This window comes from Talaromyces amestolkiae (genome assembly GCF_001896365.1).
Source record: "Talaromyces amestolkiae strain CIB chromosome Unknown scaffold4.1, whole genome shotgun sequence".
Classification (NCBI taxonomy): Eukaryota; Fungi; Ascomycota; class Eurotiomycetes; order Eurotiales; family Trichocomaceae; genus Talaromyces; species Talaromyces amestolkiae.
The window spans coordinates 501,750-518,303 of record NW_024468040.1 but is presented as its reverse complement, the minus strand read 5'-3'; the positions used below and the strand labels follow the sequence as shown (position 1 = coordinate 518,303).

At 46.7% G+C, this 16,554-nt stretch overlaps 7 protein-coding genes across 7 annotated transcripts; 3 read left to right on the top strand and 4 right to left on the bottom strand.

Annotated features, from left to right (window-relative positions):
- Positions 1-199: 199 nt before the first annotated feature.
- Positions 200-1,906, bottom strand: BHQ10_002763 (uncharacterized protein; the record flags this gene model as incomplete). Its single annotated transcript, XM_040874944.1, has 3 exons — positions 200-545; positions 596-1,769; positions 1,888-1,906. The coding sequence occupies 3 exons, from the start codon at positions 1,904-1,906 to the stop codon at positions 200-202; spliced, it is 1,539 nt and encodes a 512-aa protein (XP_040731267.1).
- A 1,177-nt stretch (positions 1,907-3,083) lies between these two features.
- Positions 3,084-4,119, bottom strand: BHQ10_002762 (uncharacterized protein; the record flags this gene model as incomplete). Its single annotated transcript, XM_040874943.1, has 2 exons — positions 3,084-3,221; positions 3,274-4,119. 2 exons carry the CDS (start codon positions 4,117-4,119, stop codon positions 3,084-3,086), a joined length of 984 nt encoding a protein of 327 aa, XP_040731266.1.
- Positions 4,120-4,556: 437 nt separating this feature from the next.
- On the top strand, positions 4,557-5,588 carry BHQ10_002761 (uncharacterized protein; the record flags this gene model as incomplete). The annotated part of the gene is made up of 5 exons (XM_040874942.1): positions 4,557-4,600; positions 4,657-4,676; positions 4,725-4,775; positions 4,826-5,419; positions 5,470-5,588. 5 exons carry the CDS (start codon positions 4,557-4,559, stop codon positions 5,586-5,588), a joined length of 828 nt encoding a protein of 275 aa, XP_040731265.1.
- Positions 5,589-6,297: 709 nt separating this feature from the next.
- Positions 6,298-10,915, top strand: BHQ10_002760 (uncharacterized protein; the record flags this gene model as incomplete). The annotated part of the gene is made up of 7 exons (XM_040874941.1): positions 6,298-6,435; positions 6,488-6,516; positions 6,576-6,624; positions 6,684-6,936; positions 6,993-7,134; positions 7,194-8,279; positions 8,338-10,915. The coding sequence occupies 7 exons, from the start codon at positions 6,298-6,300 to the stop codon at positions 10,913-10,915; spliced, it is 4,275 nt and encodes a 1,424-aa protein (XP_040731264.1).
- Positions 10,916-11,071: 156 nt separating this feature from the next.
- On the bottom strand, positions 11,072-13,932 carry BHQ10_002759 (uncharacterized protein; the record flags this gene model as incomplete). Its single annotated transcript, XM_040874939.1, has 3 exons — positions 11,072-11,092; positions 11,146-11,528; positions 11,616-13,932. The coding sequence occupies 3 exons, from the start codon at positions 13,930-13,932 to the stop codon at positions 11,072-11,074; spliced, it is 2,721 nt and encodes a 906-aa protein (XP_040731263.1).
- A 647-nt stretch (positions 13,933-14,579) lies between these two features.
- BHQ10_002758 (uncharacterized protein) lies at positions 14,580-15,658 on the top strand (the record flags this gene model as incomplete). The annotated part of the gene is made up of 2 exons (XM_040874938.1): positions 14,580-15,202; positions 15,274-15,658. The coding sequence occupies 2 exons, from the start codon at positions 14,580-14,582 to the stop codon at positions 15,656-15,658; spliced, it is 1,008 nt and encodes a 335-aa protein (XP_040731262.1).
- A 103-nt stretch (positions 15,659-15,761) lies between these two features.
- Positions 15,762-16,554, bottom strand: BHQ10_002757 (uncharacterized protein; the record flags this gene model as incomplete). Its single annotated transcript, XM_040874937.1, has 2 exons — positions 15,762-16,325; positions 16,399-16,554. 2 exons carry the CDS (start codon positions 16,552-16,554, stop codon positions 15,762-15,764), a joined length of 720 nt encoding a protein of 239 aa, XP_040731261.1.

Below are 16,554 nucleotides of genomic sequence, written 5' to 3'. Positions count from 1 at the left end.
ATATAGTAATTAGATTGTGAGGTATTGTATTAAGTTTAACATGAATAAAATAATGATATGACTATGAATCTGTATTTTGAAGATTGAGATTAATTGGCATTATTACTCGGTACTACCTGTTATTTCTGAATGAAGTACTGCAGACCTTCCCCTACGCTGGTACATAAATATACCTTTTTGAAAACTTTGTCGTAACTGATCAAATAACATTGGCAGGACCAACAACATTGTTCAAGTACCCATCAGTACGCGAGCTGACGCCCGGAATACGCTCCTCGATAGGTACGAAGAACTCCTGACGCATACGATGAGTAAGAGCCGTGTACTCGCCATGTGCAATGTAGGCTGCGTCGAGGACACGCTTGAGCAGGGAGAGAGGAGTGTCGATGTTGAGTGCAATGGACACAGGGTTGTGTGGGTAAGTGTCGTGGACGACCTTGACGCGGTCCTTGACTTTCTGGAAGGGAGTGTAGAGGAGGTGCTCGTAGAGATTCAGAAAGCTTCGAAGCAGCAAGACTTCGTGAAGTCGTGGGGCGCGACACCTCCTACCCTAATATTAGTACATACTTGAATAAAGCATGAGTGAGGAACCTACTTGCGCACGATGTCGGTCATTTTGTGGTACAACTCCTCGACAGGCAAAAGAGAACCGTTGTGCATATTGACTCCAGCAGACATCTCTCTCAAATCACAAATGACCAAGTCAGCTGCATTCATATAGGTGTTGATCTGATCATGGATGGAGTTGGTCTCGGTCCCAACTTCGATGGCCCAGTCAACAACACGATGAGCATCCTTTTCAGTCACCTTGACTTCTTCAAGGACACCAGGCTGAACTTTGACGCGAAAAGGGCAGTCGAGGTCAATTAGCTGCTGAGACCAACCCATGAACTTTTCACGAAGAGCGTCTGGGATGTGAGGATTGGACAAAGTGTTTTCCATCTGAGTGACAGCTGCCATCTGGTTCTCCTGATACTGGTTCAGACGGACAAGGAGATGAGGACCAGTGGAAAGAGTATTTTCAACAACAGATTCACCGTTCATAGCTTCTGGAGCTCTGACTTCTGACTCTTGAGGGGCTTCCAGATGAGAATCAGCGACTGACTGAGCCTTTTCCTCAGGGGCGTTGTCAGACTCAGAACTCTCACTCCAGCGACTCAGAGCAAACTCTGGGATGCTTCGAGATCGAGGATGAGCAGAAAGCAATGGCGCATTACCTTCTGACACAAAGCGTCGAGGAGGAAGCGGGGGCAATGGCTTGTTGCTCATCGTGTCTGGGTATCGAGAGCGCTTGCGAGGGGGGGTTGGCGGGCGAGCGAGTTGAAATTGAGAAACATCACTAGCATTGAGGGAAACTCGTCGAAAGGCCAAATCAGGCAGCGGTGCCCCGATAGTCCAATTTGGCCTATCAGTCTTAGCTCTGCGACGAGGGACAAACCACTGCTCCAGACTGCCCATTGTGCCCAATTTTACGTTTCCTGGCTCTGACTGTTCATCGTTTATCTCTGTAACTGGTGATGAAGTAGGAGGAGCGTAGTAACCAGCAGGGTCAGACCAGAACATGCTAATTGGTTTTTTGGGGTCAGGGCGAGGACTGAGAAACCATTCTAGTGAGCGAGGAGCAAAGTCGTCAGGCAATTCGATGTCGAATGGGTTGCTTCGAGTGGACGAACGTCGTGGAGATGGTCCGACTGTGCTATCACTCTCTGAGCCTGAGCCTGAGCAATCGAGATGGTCATTGCTGATATCAAGTTGAAGTTGTTCCATTTCTACAGATGTTAGCTTGAAGCTTCAGGTCGCTATCGAGTCAAGTCACGGTAGGAGCCATCCACGTCTGACGTCTGTCACGACCATGTCAAAATTTCCTGCTGAATATTGTGAACTTACCATACTGACACTGCTCCATCTTGTTCAGGCGTCGTTTTGAAGATGGTGTTCATCAAATCGGTTTCCTGCAGAGTGTGCTTGAGAGACAAAATCATCCCAACAGGGAAGTCACGTTTATGACCAGCCGACCAAGATAACAAAGACCCCCAATATCAGCTAAGTCGAGTCCTCAAGACTGTCCAACTATTAACGTTTTCTGAATTGATTTTTGTCTCCAAAATCTCGTCTCAACTCAGAGAAGAGATCAACAAAAAGTCGATCCAAGTTCTGCAGGGATGAGAAGAGGAAGAAAGAAAATGGAAAGAGTCGACAGAGAATAAGAGGAAGAGACTAGGGTGGACAGGTTACTCCCATCTCTACTTGATGGGAGTAACGCCCATGAGTCGATGAAGCTGGACATGTTGCAGAATGGCGGAGTCATGAGCGAGTACAGGCAAGATGTGGTGTTGTAAGAATGAAGTGTGCCAGGAATCGCTCGCTTGTTGCCCTGGTGCATCTTTATAGTAACAGAAACCTCTGCCTCTGATTTAGGGCTTGTCTGGCTCTTTATAGACAGGAAGGACTTCCTAAAAGGGTTTACGCTGAGAACACCGCCTGGCCCACACCGCACCAATCAGAGGGTCCGAAATGTGAAAGATATAGAGGCGCATTACTTGTTTGGGATGATTCTTTCACGTGAGTGCACAGATCGGACGCTGATTGGTGAGGAATGGCATACAAACAAATCTCTTGTCCGTGCACTGTTCCAGACTCTGTGAATGCCTTCGATCAGGCACTCAGGGCGTATTTTGTGTAACTAGAGATGTGCACGTGGATAGAGCATAAAATTTCTGTTGAGTAAATTAGTCGTTAGCCACGAATGAGAATGGATAGAGTCGAGTGCGATTCGATTGAAAGCTATATACAGATAGATGTACAGATATTTACCGCGCCCCAATCAGACAGAAGCCTTTGTAGACCATGAACAAGTCACAGTCACACATTGTCTAGTGAATCAGCACGCGGCCAGTCCTTCCTCGAGGCCAACATCCGAAGTTGTTGAGTCTAACACATAACGTGCAGACTTGTTCGGACAGGCCAAGAGATGATGAAGGGACAGTAGATCTTCGCACATTGACTAATCAGCACGTCATAAAAGGATCGTGACAACTTAAGTAGTGCGGGATTCGAGGCAAATCAGTCGAATCATGTTGTGGTTAATCCTCCTTTTTTATGTGGTCAGGAGGCATTTCATCAACATCGTCACCATCCTCGTCGCCTTGTACATCAAGGACTCGCTCACCAGCCCTCTGTAAAGCTTTGCGAACTAATTGACGGACACCTTTATAGACAGCCTAAAGACAGCCGATTAGTGATTGCAGGTTGGACAGAGACCGAGAAACTCACCACTAGAAATGTGACCACCCCGAACAATATCACCAGCCAGTTGATAGAGGCAACACGCTGACGGCCTGTATTCCGTCCTCCACTGATCAAACCAGACCCCCGTAAATACCAACGCCAAGGAGACAATGCTAAAAACGCTTTGATAACAGACAACACTCCAAGAGAGGCAAACCCCTTGAGAAAATGCTCCAACCAAGTTGATTCTTCACCTAAATCTGGCACATCCAGCACGTGAGTTTCTTCCCAAAATTCAGAGCCAATAATGGTCTCGACGGGATCCAGGTAGAGATTGATAATAGGGTCAGCAAAAAAACCGAGTACAAAGATAGTAAACAGCAAAACTGAAAAGGTGAGAATAAGTTGCGCTACAGTGCTTGTAATCCAGCGAGCCCAGATTACTCTCTGGAAACGATACTTGAATCCGCAGGTCGGGCATTGCCAGTAGTTGCGTTCTCCATAGGATGGATCGGCGTGGCGCCAAGATTGTAAGCAGCCTTCGTGCACATAAGCCGAAGACCCTTTGCATTTGCAAGGTCGTAAAAGACGGCCAAGTTCTGGATCGGATGATACGTAAATAATGCGCGGTTTCGATTGAAGCATGCTAGGTAAGTATTGTGATTCAGTTTCCGATGTTGGATAGACGGTCTCTAAGCATATCCGACACGTCCGCGGGGGGTAGTGACGTTGGGGCCTATGGTTTGAGGTGCTTGTACTTTCAGTACTCTCTGTGCTTGTGGTAGCTTCAGGCTCTTTCTGCTGCGGCTCAGGAAAAGTGCCCGGCGTCGAGCTTGGGAGATCTTCTGGCCATGTCCAAGCTGGTGACCTCCCAGAGGACGAAGCAAACATGTTGTCGGTTGGACGCCAAGTTGAAACTATACCGAGCACGTCCGGAGTGGATGTATTTGTAATCTCATCTATTGCTGTTACCACCTTATCTCACATAAAAGATAGTATATAGTGGATGCAAAGTTTGCTTCAGCAGACTTTCGTAAAGTATGTTGTGTACCAGATTGAACAGTTCGTTCAAAGATAGAAAGCAAAAGAAGATAAAAGTTGAAGTTGGCTTTTGTGCTGGAGCTCCAACACGCTAAGCCCTATACGTAGTAGCGTGACTGACCGCCTTGGTGCTTAGTCTTACCGCGTCAACATCTCTAAGGCAGCTCCGTCTCAGCACATCGATATCTTGAAGCTTCCATTTACATCACTTCATCCTCTCTGCGCATCTAATCCGTATATTCGACCCCTTATTATCTCACCGAAGCTTCAGACAATATTATCCATCCATGGCGGACCGATATTCCTTCTCCCTCACCACTTTCTCTCCCAGGTAAGCAAGCAACTAGCTTGGTTTCGATAATGAAAGCATGCTAACAGTCATCGCAGTGGAAAGCTGGTTCAGATTGGTATTTACCTTCGCTCTATCTTTTGTCTACCAGGTCTAATCTGTACAGAATATGCTTTGAATGCTGTCAACCAAGGCGTCACTGCGCTTGGCATCAAAGGTATGATCAGTTGCGATCGATCTATCAGAACCTCCGGCTAACCAACCCAGCTACAAATGGCGTCGTCCTAGCCACAGAAAAGAAATCGTCATCCGCCCTGATCGAAGCCCCATCGCTCTCCAAAATCTCCTTGGTCACCCCCGATATTGGAATGGTATATGCCGGCATGGGCCCCGACTACCGAGTTCTCGTCGACAAGGCCCGCAAGGTCTCGCACACCGGCTACAAACGTATCTATAACGAGTACCCTCCGACCCGTATATTAGTACAAGACGTTGCCCGTATCGTCCAAGAAGCCACACAGTCCGGTGGTGTTCGCCCATACGGTGTCAGTCTGCTCATTGCCGGATGGGATGAGGGTGTCGAGCCCGAGGTAGCCGAACAAACGGAAGAAGGAGAAAAGAAGGCCACTGGAAAGACTGGCGGGATCTTGAAAGGTGGTCCCAGTTTATACCAGGTCGACCCCAGTGGAAGTTATTTCCCTTGGAAAGCTACAGCTATCGGCAAGAGTGCAACGAGTGCCAAGACGTTCCTCGAAAAGCGCTACACAGAGGGATTAGAGTTGGAAGATGCTATTCACATTGCTCTTCTTACTTTGAAAGAGACAATTGAGGGAGAGATGAATGGTGATACCGTGGAGATTGGTATGTCTTTTTCAGGCTTGTCTTCGACATTCACTAATTGAGTATATTAGGTATCGTCGGTCCCCCCGCAGATCATTTACTCGGTTACCAAGGATTGGAAGGCGCTCGAGGCCCCAGATTTAGAAAGCTCACCAAGGAGGAGATTGAAGACTACTTGACCAACCTATAAATGCGCTGTGTCTTTTAACGCTAGAAATTCATGCCCCTACTTGCCATTGTATTATAGTTGGGTCGCCCTCAACCTCAATTCTTGGTAATGAACGACTAGTCTAGATGAACAGATTAGACTCGAACCATCGATGCGAAGAAGTCTAGTGTGTGCGGGTGGATTTGATCCAATCTATGCTCATAGCCTTGCAAATAGAGATGTTCCCGACCTATTCAGTCGTCAAGGCTGTGTTGAATTATGGCAGCCTCCGTAGTGGTAACAATCTGCACCCACGTTAAAAAGGTTCAGGAGTCTCCCGCAGATAAAGTCAATAAACTCAACACCTGCCATACTAAGCTTTCGAAGCGCCCGTTATTCATTCTTATCATCTTGAACATATTTGTTATATTACCTGCTGATATTATCAGCCTCGAGTCGACTAAATCTTGAGAGGGGCTAAACTGGCTGCCCCACGTCGCTCAATTCGGACATCTGTTTTTCGCATGTTTATTCGTTGACAAGGCGTAGACTGACAAGGCTGGTCTGATCATGGGCTACTTAGCTGTTCTTTATTCCATTCAGTTAGACATGATCATCTGTTCTTCTCATCTCAAGATGATATCTCAGATCTTTGTTTTTTGGCATTTTTCCATCTGTTCAGGTCCTTGAGCAAGGTCTTGTTGCGTTGCGTGAACAAGAAGTCGATCTCCATGCCCTCTTTTGTACCAACATGGCCATAGAAAGCCCCAGAGAAGCCATTAAGGCACCGCCTACGTTAGGCGAGCCTGCGACTGTTACTACAATCAAGCCCAGGGCGTATCAACAAGAGATGCTTGTTGAGAGTTTGCGTCAAAATACGATCATTGCTGTGAGGTCATCCTCGGTTTTTACCTACATGACAGATCACTAACAAAACGAAGATGGATACTGGTAGTGGAAAGACGCAAATGTGAGGCTGGATTGAGGTACATCTCAAGACTATATGAGTCTGACTTATATTTGGCATAGTGCTGTCCTACGTATACAAGAGGAACTATCGAGATGTCCACCGGAAAAGGTACGTTATTTCACTCTCACTCAGATTTGTTGACTCAAAATCTAACCTTCTGTGGCCAGTTGATATGGTTCTTAACACCAACAGTCGCCTTGGCCGAACAACAATACGCAGTCATTTCAAAACAACTACCTCTTTACCAAAGCAGACTGTTACTCGGAAGCGACAATGTGGACCACTGGAGTACACAAAACATCTGGGATAAAATCCTTTTGAATATCCGTATCGTTATCTCGACACCACAGGTACTGCTGGATGCAATGTGCCATGGCTTTGTGAAGCTTACGGGCTTGTCTTTGTTGGTTTTTGATGAGGGTGAGTGTGCATCGAAGATACGTCATTTCTACAGGCCTGAGCTGACAGAGTATTAGCACACAGATGTGTCAAGGACAGCCCCTTCAATGGCATCATGCGTCTCTTCCATCACGCTCGAAGTTCGGGGGTAGATGAACTACCGGCCATCCTGGGCTTGACGGCAACACCCGCTACGAAAGCTACTAAGGAGGCAGTCAAGTAAGTTTCGACACAATGTACATAAATTTGGGACGGATTACACGCTAACGCTTTTCTAGAATATTGGAAGACAATTTGCATGCCATCTGTAAAACACCAGTCGTTCAACGCGAGGAACTCTTGAAGTATACGCATAGACCAGAGCTGTTCGTCGTCACATACTCGAGACACTTGGAAGAGACTACCCAGACTTTGAAAAGCCTTGATATCATACTGCAGATGACTCTGGCTGACATCGAGAACGATCCTTATGTCAAATCTCTGCGTGCGAAGAAAGACGATGAGAAGAGCCGAGGCATGCTGCTCAAGATCTTGGATAGCGGTAAGACCTTTACAAGGAAAGAGATTCTGTCTCTCGCGCAACGTGCGCGCGTTATCCACGAGGAGCTCGGCGCCTGGGCCGCAGATGTTTTTGTAAAGACATGCGCCGAGAAGTTCATTGAAGCGTCTGTAAAGAGATCCGACAACAATATATTCCGTCAGTGGGAAGACGCCGAAAAGACTTATATGATGCAATATCTCTCGATGATGCCGGCTATTGCCGAAACCAGGACATGGGGAAGTCTTCCTGACAATACAAGTCAGAAAGTGGAATTACTTATAACTACAATTGCAGATACGTACAATACTGGGTACAGGGTCATTGTTTTTGCCGAACAACGTGCCACGGTCATTATGTTGGCACATATATTGAGCGTACATCCGCTCACTAAAGACATCGTGACGAAATATTTCCTCGGAAACTCAAACTATGCCAACCGAAAATCGGCCATCACAGAGCTCTCCACTTTATCAGACCAAAAGGATGTTTTGACCGAGCTCCGAGTTGGAAAAACGAATGTGCTGATAGCAACCAATGTCCTCGAGGAAGGAATCGACGTGCCTGCTTGCAACATGGTTATTTGCTTTGATCCTCCGAAGGATCTGCGTTCCTTCATCCAGCGGAGAGGCAGAGCTCGTGATAGGCAGTCTAGATTTGTTTTGTTTATTGATCAAAATGACGATGATGGCCTTGCGAAGTGGGCATCTATGGAAAAGCAGCTCAAAGAAATTTACGCAGATAATATGCGTGAGCTTGAAGAGATCAAGGCTCTTGAAGACATTGTAGAGGAAAGCGCGGAAATCTTCAAAATTCCCTCGACAGAGTACGTCTAGCTTTTTTTATAATTCAAGATGATACTGATACTAACATTATTGACATAGGGCTTTTTTGAACCACCAGAATGCGCATTCATTCCTGGCTCACTTTTGCGCCACGGGCTCATCCGCTTATACTACCGATAAAGCAGAATACATCATCAGCCGACAAGAACTGGCCCTCGGAACCGTACAAATCACAGCCAAGGTTGTTCTTCCAAGTTACTTAGATCCATCCTTGCGTGTTGCCTGTTCAAAGTCCACATGGAAGACCGAAAAAGCAGCCAAACGGGACGCCGCCTTCCAGGCATACGTAGCACTCTACGAAGCAGGAATGGTGGACGATAACCTCATGCCTCTTCACCGTAGAAAATATGCAGATTCTAGTATTCCTCCGCAGGAAAAGCAGGCAAAACTCATCCAAGTATCTGAGTGCTGGAACCCTTGGCATGATATAGCTCAGCTGTGGAGAGACGATCTTCCTCTCATTCCGACGAAGGTGCAATTTGAGCAACCGAATTCGCTGAGTGTACCTGATATGACGTTACTATTGCCGAGTCGGATTCCGTGTGGATGGGAGTTTGAGCTTTTCTGGAATCAGAATGTTACATTAAAGGCAAGGATCAGTAGCCAGAGAGATATGAAGTTGGATTTTGATACAAAACAAGCGGCGCGGTTCACGCAAGAACTGTTCTTGACTGTTTATCAGAACAGGATGAATTCGTCTGAGGTTGATTTCCTTACATTGTTTTGGCCCACGCAGGCTGTCAAATCACCTGTTGAGGAATTCCTTGCCTCTGTCAAAGGAAAGATTGGCCCTTTGACTGTTTCAGTTAACCAATTGACGATAGAGCAGATACAGGAGCTAGGATTGGCGCGGACTACTGAACGATACCCACGTCCGTTTATTATTAAAAGCATTGTCGAAACAACATCAACCGATGTCGATCTGCAGGATCCAGATACCCCAGCTGATACTATTGAGCCCATCAAACTCGAACCACATTTCCAGGGGACAACCCTGCCAAAACGAACAGACTTTTTGCACCAGATCCCCCAATCTGAACGACTCCCATTAGCCCATACGGCTCAGCAACTCGAACCCGTCCGCATCTGCCATATCGATCGCATGCCAGCTAAATTCGCCAAATTCGCACTGTTCATCCCTTCAATCACGCACAAAATAGAGGTGCTCTATATAGCCGAAAGGCTTGCAAGAACGGTGCTCAAGGAAGTCAAATTTTCAAATCTAGCTCACGTGCTTACTGCTATCAGCGCATCGAGTGCACATGAAAAAGACGATTATCAGCGGTACGAGTTTTTGGGTGATAGTTTGCTGAAGTTGATAACGTCCATTCACTTGGTTGTCAATAAACCACTTTGGCATGAAGGGCTTCTATCCTCTGCAAAGGATAAGATTGTATCAAATGGCCGGCTATGTAGAACAGCACTAGAACTTGGATTGGATCGATTTATACTGACCAAGTCATTCACCGGACGTAAATGGCAACCTAGTTACGTCTCGCAATTCGAGACAGTTCCCGATGAGAAGCGTGAGCTTTCTACCAAGACATTGGCCGACGTTGTCGAATCTTTGCTAGGCGCAGCTTTTCTAGACGGAGGATATGAGAAACTAGAAGCATGCGCCCAAATCGTCTTGCCGGGACGAGCATGGAGCTCTATTAGCGACGACGTGCGCATATTGTATGAAGTAGCCCCTGACTCGAACCAGGCTGCCTTGCACCCTAAATTGCCGCAAATGCAGGAAATGCTAGGCTACAAATTCAACAAACCCAGCATCTTATTCGAAGCATTGACGCACCCATGTTCCAACGACGGCGCACTAACATACCAACGCCTAGAATTCCTAGGCGACTCTTTGCTCGATCACTTCGTCGTGCAAGAATTCTTTAATCATCCCGAGAAACTCTCGCATCAAGAAATGCACCTAATGCGCACGGCCGTGGTAAACGCCCATTTCTTAGGGTTCCTGTGTCAGCGCCTCTACATTACTGAACAGCGCACCGAAGCCGCCTCGCCCGGCAAAGCACACATTTCTACCGTCACAACAGACCACAAACTATATCTCTGGCAACTAATGCGCCACGACGCATCCTGGGAGATTGTGAACGCGCAACAAGAAACAAAAAAACGCTACGAAGCCTGGGGTTCGGCCGTACATGACGCTTTGGCTCGATCAAAGACATACCCTTGGGCCGCCCTGTTCCGGATCAATGCTAGCAAATTCTTCTCGGATATTATTGAGAGTATCCTGGCCGCTATTTTTGTTGATTCGAAGGGTTCATTGGATACCGCTCGCCAGTTTTTGGAGAGGATTGGTGTACTCCCGTGTCTGAGACGTATCATTAGGGAGAAAGTGGATTGTTTGCATCCGTTTAATCAGGTGCGTGAGGCTGCTGGATCGGAGAAGGTAGAGATCCTTTCCAGTGCTGAGAAGCGTGTAGTCACGCTGGAGGATGCGACGGCACCAAGTGTGGAGAGTGAAATGGTGCATACATGTACCATACGGGTGGCAGAGGAAGAGATTGTGCGTGTAGAGGATGGGGTTAATAAACTTGAAGCAGAAGCAAGGGCGGCTGCGATGGCGGCGGAGATTTTGAGGGCCAGGATGAAGGCTTCTTAGTTGATGACAGTTTATGAGTGATGATTTACGACAAGATATATTTCATTTCTTTGAAATGACTTTGATGATCCCGAAGTTCTAATATAATATCAGCACTAAGCTACATCGTAACATATAGAATAAGTATTCCATCAATCTCTTTAATTTCCGTCACGGTTAGTTAGGGTTCTTTCCAGCCTTACGGACAGAGTCATTACTCTGTCTTTGATAACCTTGCGCCCTCTCCTCACATTATTTCTTAAACGCCTCAGACGCCTTCTCAAATTTGGGACGGGCTTGCCATCATTTGCGTCCCCGTCCCAATTTCTTGATGCTACAGTATCCAGCGGCGCAGGATCCAGCGCATCAGATAGGTGGCTGTCGGAATCTTCTAGAATAATGCTATGAACGTTCAGGTCGGTCTCGAAATCAGTGAGAATCGTCTCGGGAGGCGACAGTTCGTGAATAACAGGTTGGATGATCTGATGATCAGAAGAATCTGTTAGAGGAGGCGATATTCTCCGAAGAACAGGTTGGGTCATCTCGACAAAGGCATGAATTGGCGCGCGAAGTCGTGGGAGAGGTTGTGAGCGAACTTGTGCTTGTTGAATCATTGGCCAAACACCACGTTGCCCTACAATTTTTGAAAGATATCCATTACTTTGAAGTCCATTTTTGTGTCTTCATTATCGAAAACAAAGAGCAAGAAGGAAATACTTACAGTCATTGATCACCTTGCTCGCCAAGGGCATTTTAAGGACTTTGTGTTCAGGGAGTGTCAGTAGAAGATCCCTAGCATAAGTTGCTGCTGTAGTAGCTGCATATACTCGTGCTTCTGCTTTTTCTTTCGTGGGCAAGGGAGAGTCAACAAGGTCACAAATGCCCCGGACAAAGAGGCACGGAAACCTATTTGGAAATCTCTCGACTTCCTTCTCGAGGCATAGGAACTCGTCTGAATCGTTGTGGACGAGTCGCCGTAAGTCCTCCTCATTTAAGAGCTCAGTTATCAACGCAATAAGCCCATGATGCACTTTTGGTACATGCTTGCAGTGCTCTGTCAAACACTGATGACGGAAATTTGCTTCAAGGGGTTGCGCGGTTTGGTTATATACTCTCGCGTTGAAATGTTCTGAGATTGGTTCAGAAGATGAAGGCAAAGACTGGAGATTATTTGGGACTGGTCGCGAGCGGGAGGTCAAGAAGTGGTCTTTGCCCATCTTATGCGCGTTCTTCAGGCGTGTGACTGCTGCTCGAAGAGGTTTTGGTGGTGCAGCTAAATTGACCTTTCCCTTTACTCTGATGACATCTTGATCATTGAAAGTTTTATACTGTACGACTCCAGGGCGAGAGCCACCAGGCATGCCTACCACAATGTCCCCGAGTTGAATATTTCCGAGAGGTAGGGTAGAAATGCCGCTGCTTACACTAACCGCGAGACAGAAACGAATATGGGGGAAATCGAGGAGGATCTGAGAAGCGACCCAAGCCGCGGCGTTAGATCTTTCCGAAGGGCATGCAATTACAACATTGTGTTGGCCTATCTTTCCCAGAATATATGAGACGGAGCTTCCAGCAAACCGAGGAAGAGTAAGATGTCGTTCATCGAGCATTATCCACGCATCTCGGAACTCCGTAGACGAAGAGCAGATCCAACCAACAGTGTATCTGCGATTCACGTCCTGGATGGAAGCTGGTAAAGATGCAGAAGAAGGCACATCGCTGCCGGATTTTAGATTAAATCTTTGTTCTATCGTATGAAGGACGTCCACTGCGGGAATGATATATGCAATTCTTGACTCGACGCTTCCTGCAATTATGTGCCCATAGATTTTGCCGTCCGAGGCATTTCGAACGATTGAGCCACAATCACCGATTTGAAGACAGCCTTCAAAGTCGACTGTGAGAATTTTTTGGTATTTACTAGCGTTGGGGAGGCGAATAAATGATGGTCTGCCAGAGAGCTTCCCAGTCAAGGTCTTGCCTGAACCTGTCATTGTTGTAACGATGACATCCGCAAGCATATTGACACTTGCGATAGTATCATTCCTCAGAAATGGGAGGGATGCGGTAAGGTAGTCGATTTTGCTGACCTCGATTAATGCGAAATCGAGCTCCGTTGATGTGAAGAATGGTGACTTGATCTCAAGACGAATAGTATGATCTTTTCCGGAAACGTCCACTCGCTCAGGTTTGACTGGCTTAGGAGGCAACCTGCCTAGCAAAGGACTAGACCTAGCGTCATGATTGATCTCTTCTTGATGCTGATTAAGTTGAGTATCTTCGCGCACTTCATCAGAAGAGGACTGACTGCCACCCGGATCTGACCTGACTTCAAGGTCGCTAACCTCAGGTGTGATACTGTACTGACTCATGAACGTGACTTCACCGTCGTCGGCAAAATCTTCATCTCCATCATCAAAGCCACCAAATTCGCATTCACTATCACTCTCTTGCATCTTGCCATCCGCGGTCACATCTTGCGGGGGAATTCTTTTCGAGAAAACATGTGCAGGTACCAAGTAGAAGCGTTTCTCATCAACCTCGACAATACTTCCAACTGTTGCCTTGGCGAAAGGTTTGGCTTCATCAAAGGAAGAATGCAGGCCTAATCGAATCGCCGGAACTTTCCGTGGCTGGTGTTTATCGAAAATCGGTGTCAGATAACATTGATTCACGTCTTTGGTTTCGTGGGACTCGACGGGCGTCAAAGAAGATGCTAGGGGTTGTGGACTTTTTATATGAGGAGGATAGTCCCAGTGACCCAGTGCTATCCCTGGAGTACAGTGACTCAAAACATCTGAGTTACGAACAGCAGTGCGAGCTTCTTTCCGTGGCCCAGGTTTCGGACATGAGAACATGATGTGAGGTATTGCAGTTGCAGGTGCGTCTCCAATCATGAAAATATCAAAAAGAACCCAATGAGAACCTGGGACAGGACCGCAGTCCTTCTCAAGCACCTCTTTGATTTCGCTCGAGATCTGTTGAAAGGCCTCTTGAGCTGGACCCTTGGCTATCCAGCAATTCTTACCATTTTTCATCCCGCAATGTTTGTCGACAGAGGATTCTGGATCGAGCCACAGGCTCTTGGGTTTCTTGTACAATCCAGATAAATAAAACAATTTACCTCGTGGAGGAGTCATGACTCCTACATAAGGATTGTGGGAATGATCCTCGATGAATAGAAAGTTGAAATAATGATGCTTGTTGTTTGAATAAAATCGACCACATGGCGCATGGAGTGGATAAGAAAATGAGAATGGCGGAAACCATGTCAAAGAAAGATGTGCAGCTAGATCAGCCTTGTGTTGATTAGCAAATAATCTGCACATGTGAGTGTGCCTGGGCAGCTTCCAGCCTTATAGCCAGCAGTGGCTATGAAGGTTCAATGCTTCCAGTAAATTAAACCGGGAAAAAAGATCCGATGACCACTTGACCAAAGATATCACGCTTTCAGTGGGAGTACCCCTAACTTGTGTGGCTGTTTCAGCCATAACTTGATCATATGCCCGTTCGAAAGCTGGCGATGGCATTAGGGGAATCGGAGTACGCGGTCTAGTAATACGAGGGCCATACCTGCATGCATCCATGTGGCTGAAATTTTACCCGACTCTGATTCGTATGAAAAGAATATATATGATATTTCTCGACTTGAGCAGTAGATAATACACTTCGTTCTTTGTACATCATGTCCCTCGACAATTCTTTCCTCGAAGACCCGGTCCCTCAAAGTACTCAGGAGGCTATTGCAAACTATCTCTGGAACAACAGCAGATTTCAGCTACAGCCTTACTTCCGATATTATACTGATCAGTGCCGATTTGCTGTCCAGTCATATAGCGGCTACCTGCCAGTAAAAACGCATCAACACCTTATCAACATCGCTCTGGATATCCTGAATGGCTACCCTCACCACGAAGTCAAGGCAAGACTTGTTGCGCGTCGCACTCAATTAGGCGAAACTGACTCCGAGGAGTCATTAAATGGCAGCATAGATCTCACTCTCCGTCTCATTTATATGGTAGATGTCGGTGTTTTCAGAAATGCATATTCCGGTCGTGAGAGACTGCTTTGGGATACCGGAACCTCGAAGACTTTCATTGAAAATAAGGTGTTCCGCGCGGAAATGAGACGGGAGCACAGCGGTATAAAGCTGGAACCCGTTTTCAATGTTTGCAATATCGTTCGAATTGGGGGGTTCAGGGTCGAATTGACATCGAACCTGTCGGATCATCTTCTCCTTAGGGATACGGGTGTGGAAAAATCTATTACAATATTTCATCACGCCTCGTTCTTGACTGGGCAGAAACAGTATGTAGTCCTCTCTTATCCATACAAATCTACAAGGTGCTTCCTTGTATGCTAAATAGCATTATCGCTAGATCTTCCCTGTTCCCTGATGGCTTGGTAGACGATACCCTACGAACTCTTGCTCTCCTTTTCCCGCAAGGCAACTCCACAACTGCAAGATGGTATGGGAAACATGTACAAGACAACATTGAAGAGCCGGATTTCAATGTTCTAAAATGTGGCCCGGCTCATAGGCACATTGATGGATATAAATACTGGCACAACCGACTTGTCGAATTGAAAGAAGCTTTTGATCAGGCACGTCCATCAACATTAACGCAGTGGTGGAATGATAGGCGCGATGGGGTACAATGGTATACTCTTTGGATTGCTATATCTTTGACCGTGTTCTTTGGGCTTGTGCAGAGCATAGAAGGGGCGTTGCAGGTGTATAAGGCCTATCACCCTAACTCATAGAAGGAGAGCTGTCTATATACTTATAGGATGGATTTTTAATTGCAATTCCGTATATATACATTTAAACATCACGCAAGGAACACACTGCCGGGATATATTAGCTTCACATCATCTCTAAAGTCTTAAAAAACTCAGGCAGCGCCCATTTGACCATCCAATTTGATTGCAAGACTTCATCTGCAGTAAGTCTATCTTCCGGTCGAAACCCGAACATTCGGCGCATAAGCTCAAGAATGGCTGTCATTTCCTCTTCATCAAACTCTTTCACCTTTTGACTTTGCCGTCGATATTTTTGCACTCCTTCCTCAAAGGCCTCATCAAGCGGTGGCCAGACATACCGATCCTCCCTTGGAATTTTTATCTTCTGATCCGACGATGAGGAGAAAAAGTTACTTCGTTGTTCCCATGCATCCCACCATTCCGGCGGCAAAGATGATGCCCCGAGAACATCAATCTGCTGCGCAAATACGTCATCCGCAGTCGCGAACTCGCTACTAAATATAGCTTTCATACCGATTATCTCCCATATCGCAAAAGCTAGGCTCCAGATGTCTGCTGAATAGGAGAGAGGAGACAATGGTGCGAATCTAGCTTCTGGAGGTCGCATAACCAGTGGTGGTCGGAATGTTGGCAGGAAGCGGCTGTTTGCTGCGTTCGGTAATGGCGACTGTCTCGGGTTGCCCGTACTCTTTATATAGTTCCTCGATCGATAATTTATAAAAGCTGGAAGGAAGTTTTACCAGCACGTTGCGAAGGTGGATATCCCCGTGAACAAAGCCTCGAGAATGCGCAGATGCAACAGCCATCGCGAGACCACCCGACAAAGCTCGCGCAGCTTCAAGAGGGAAAAGGTGGCTAAAAGATACTTCGCGGAGATTGCATCTTGCGGGAGACAT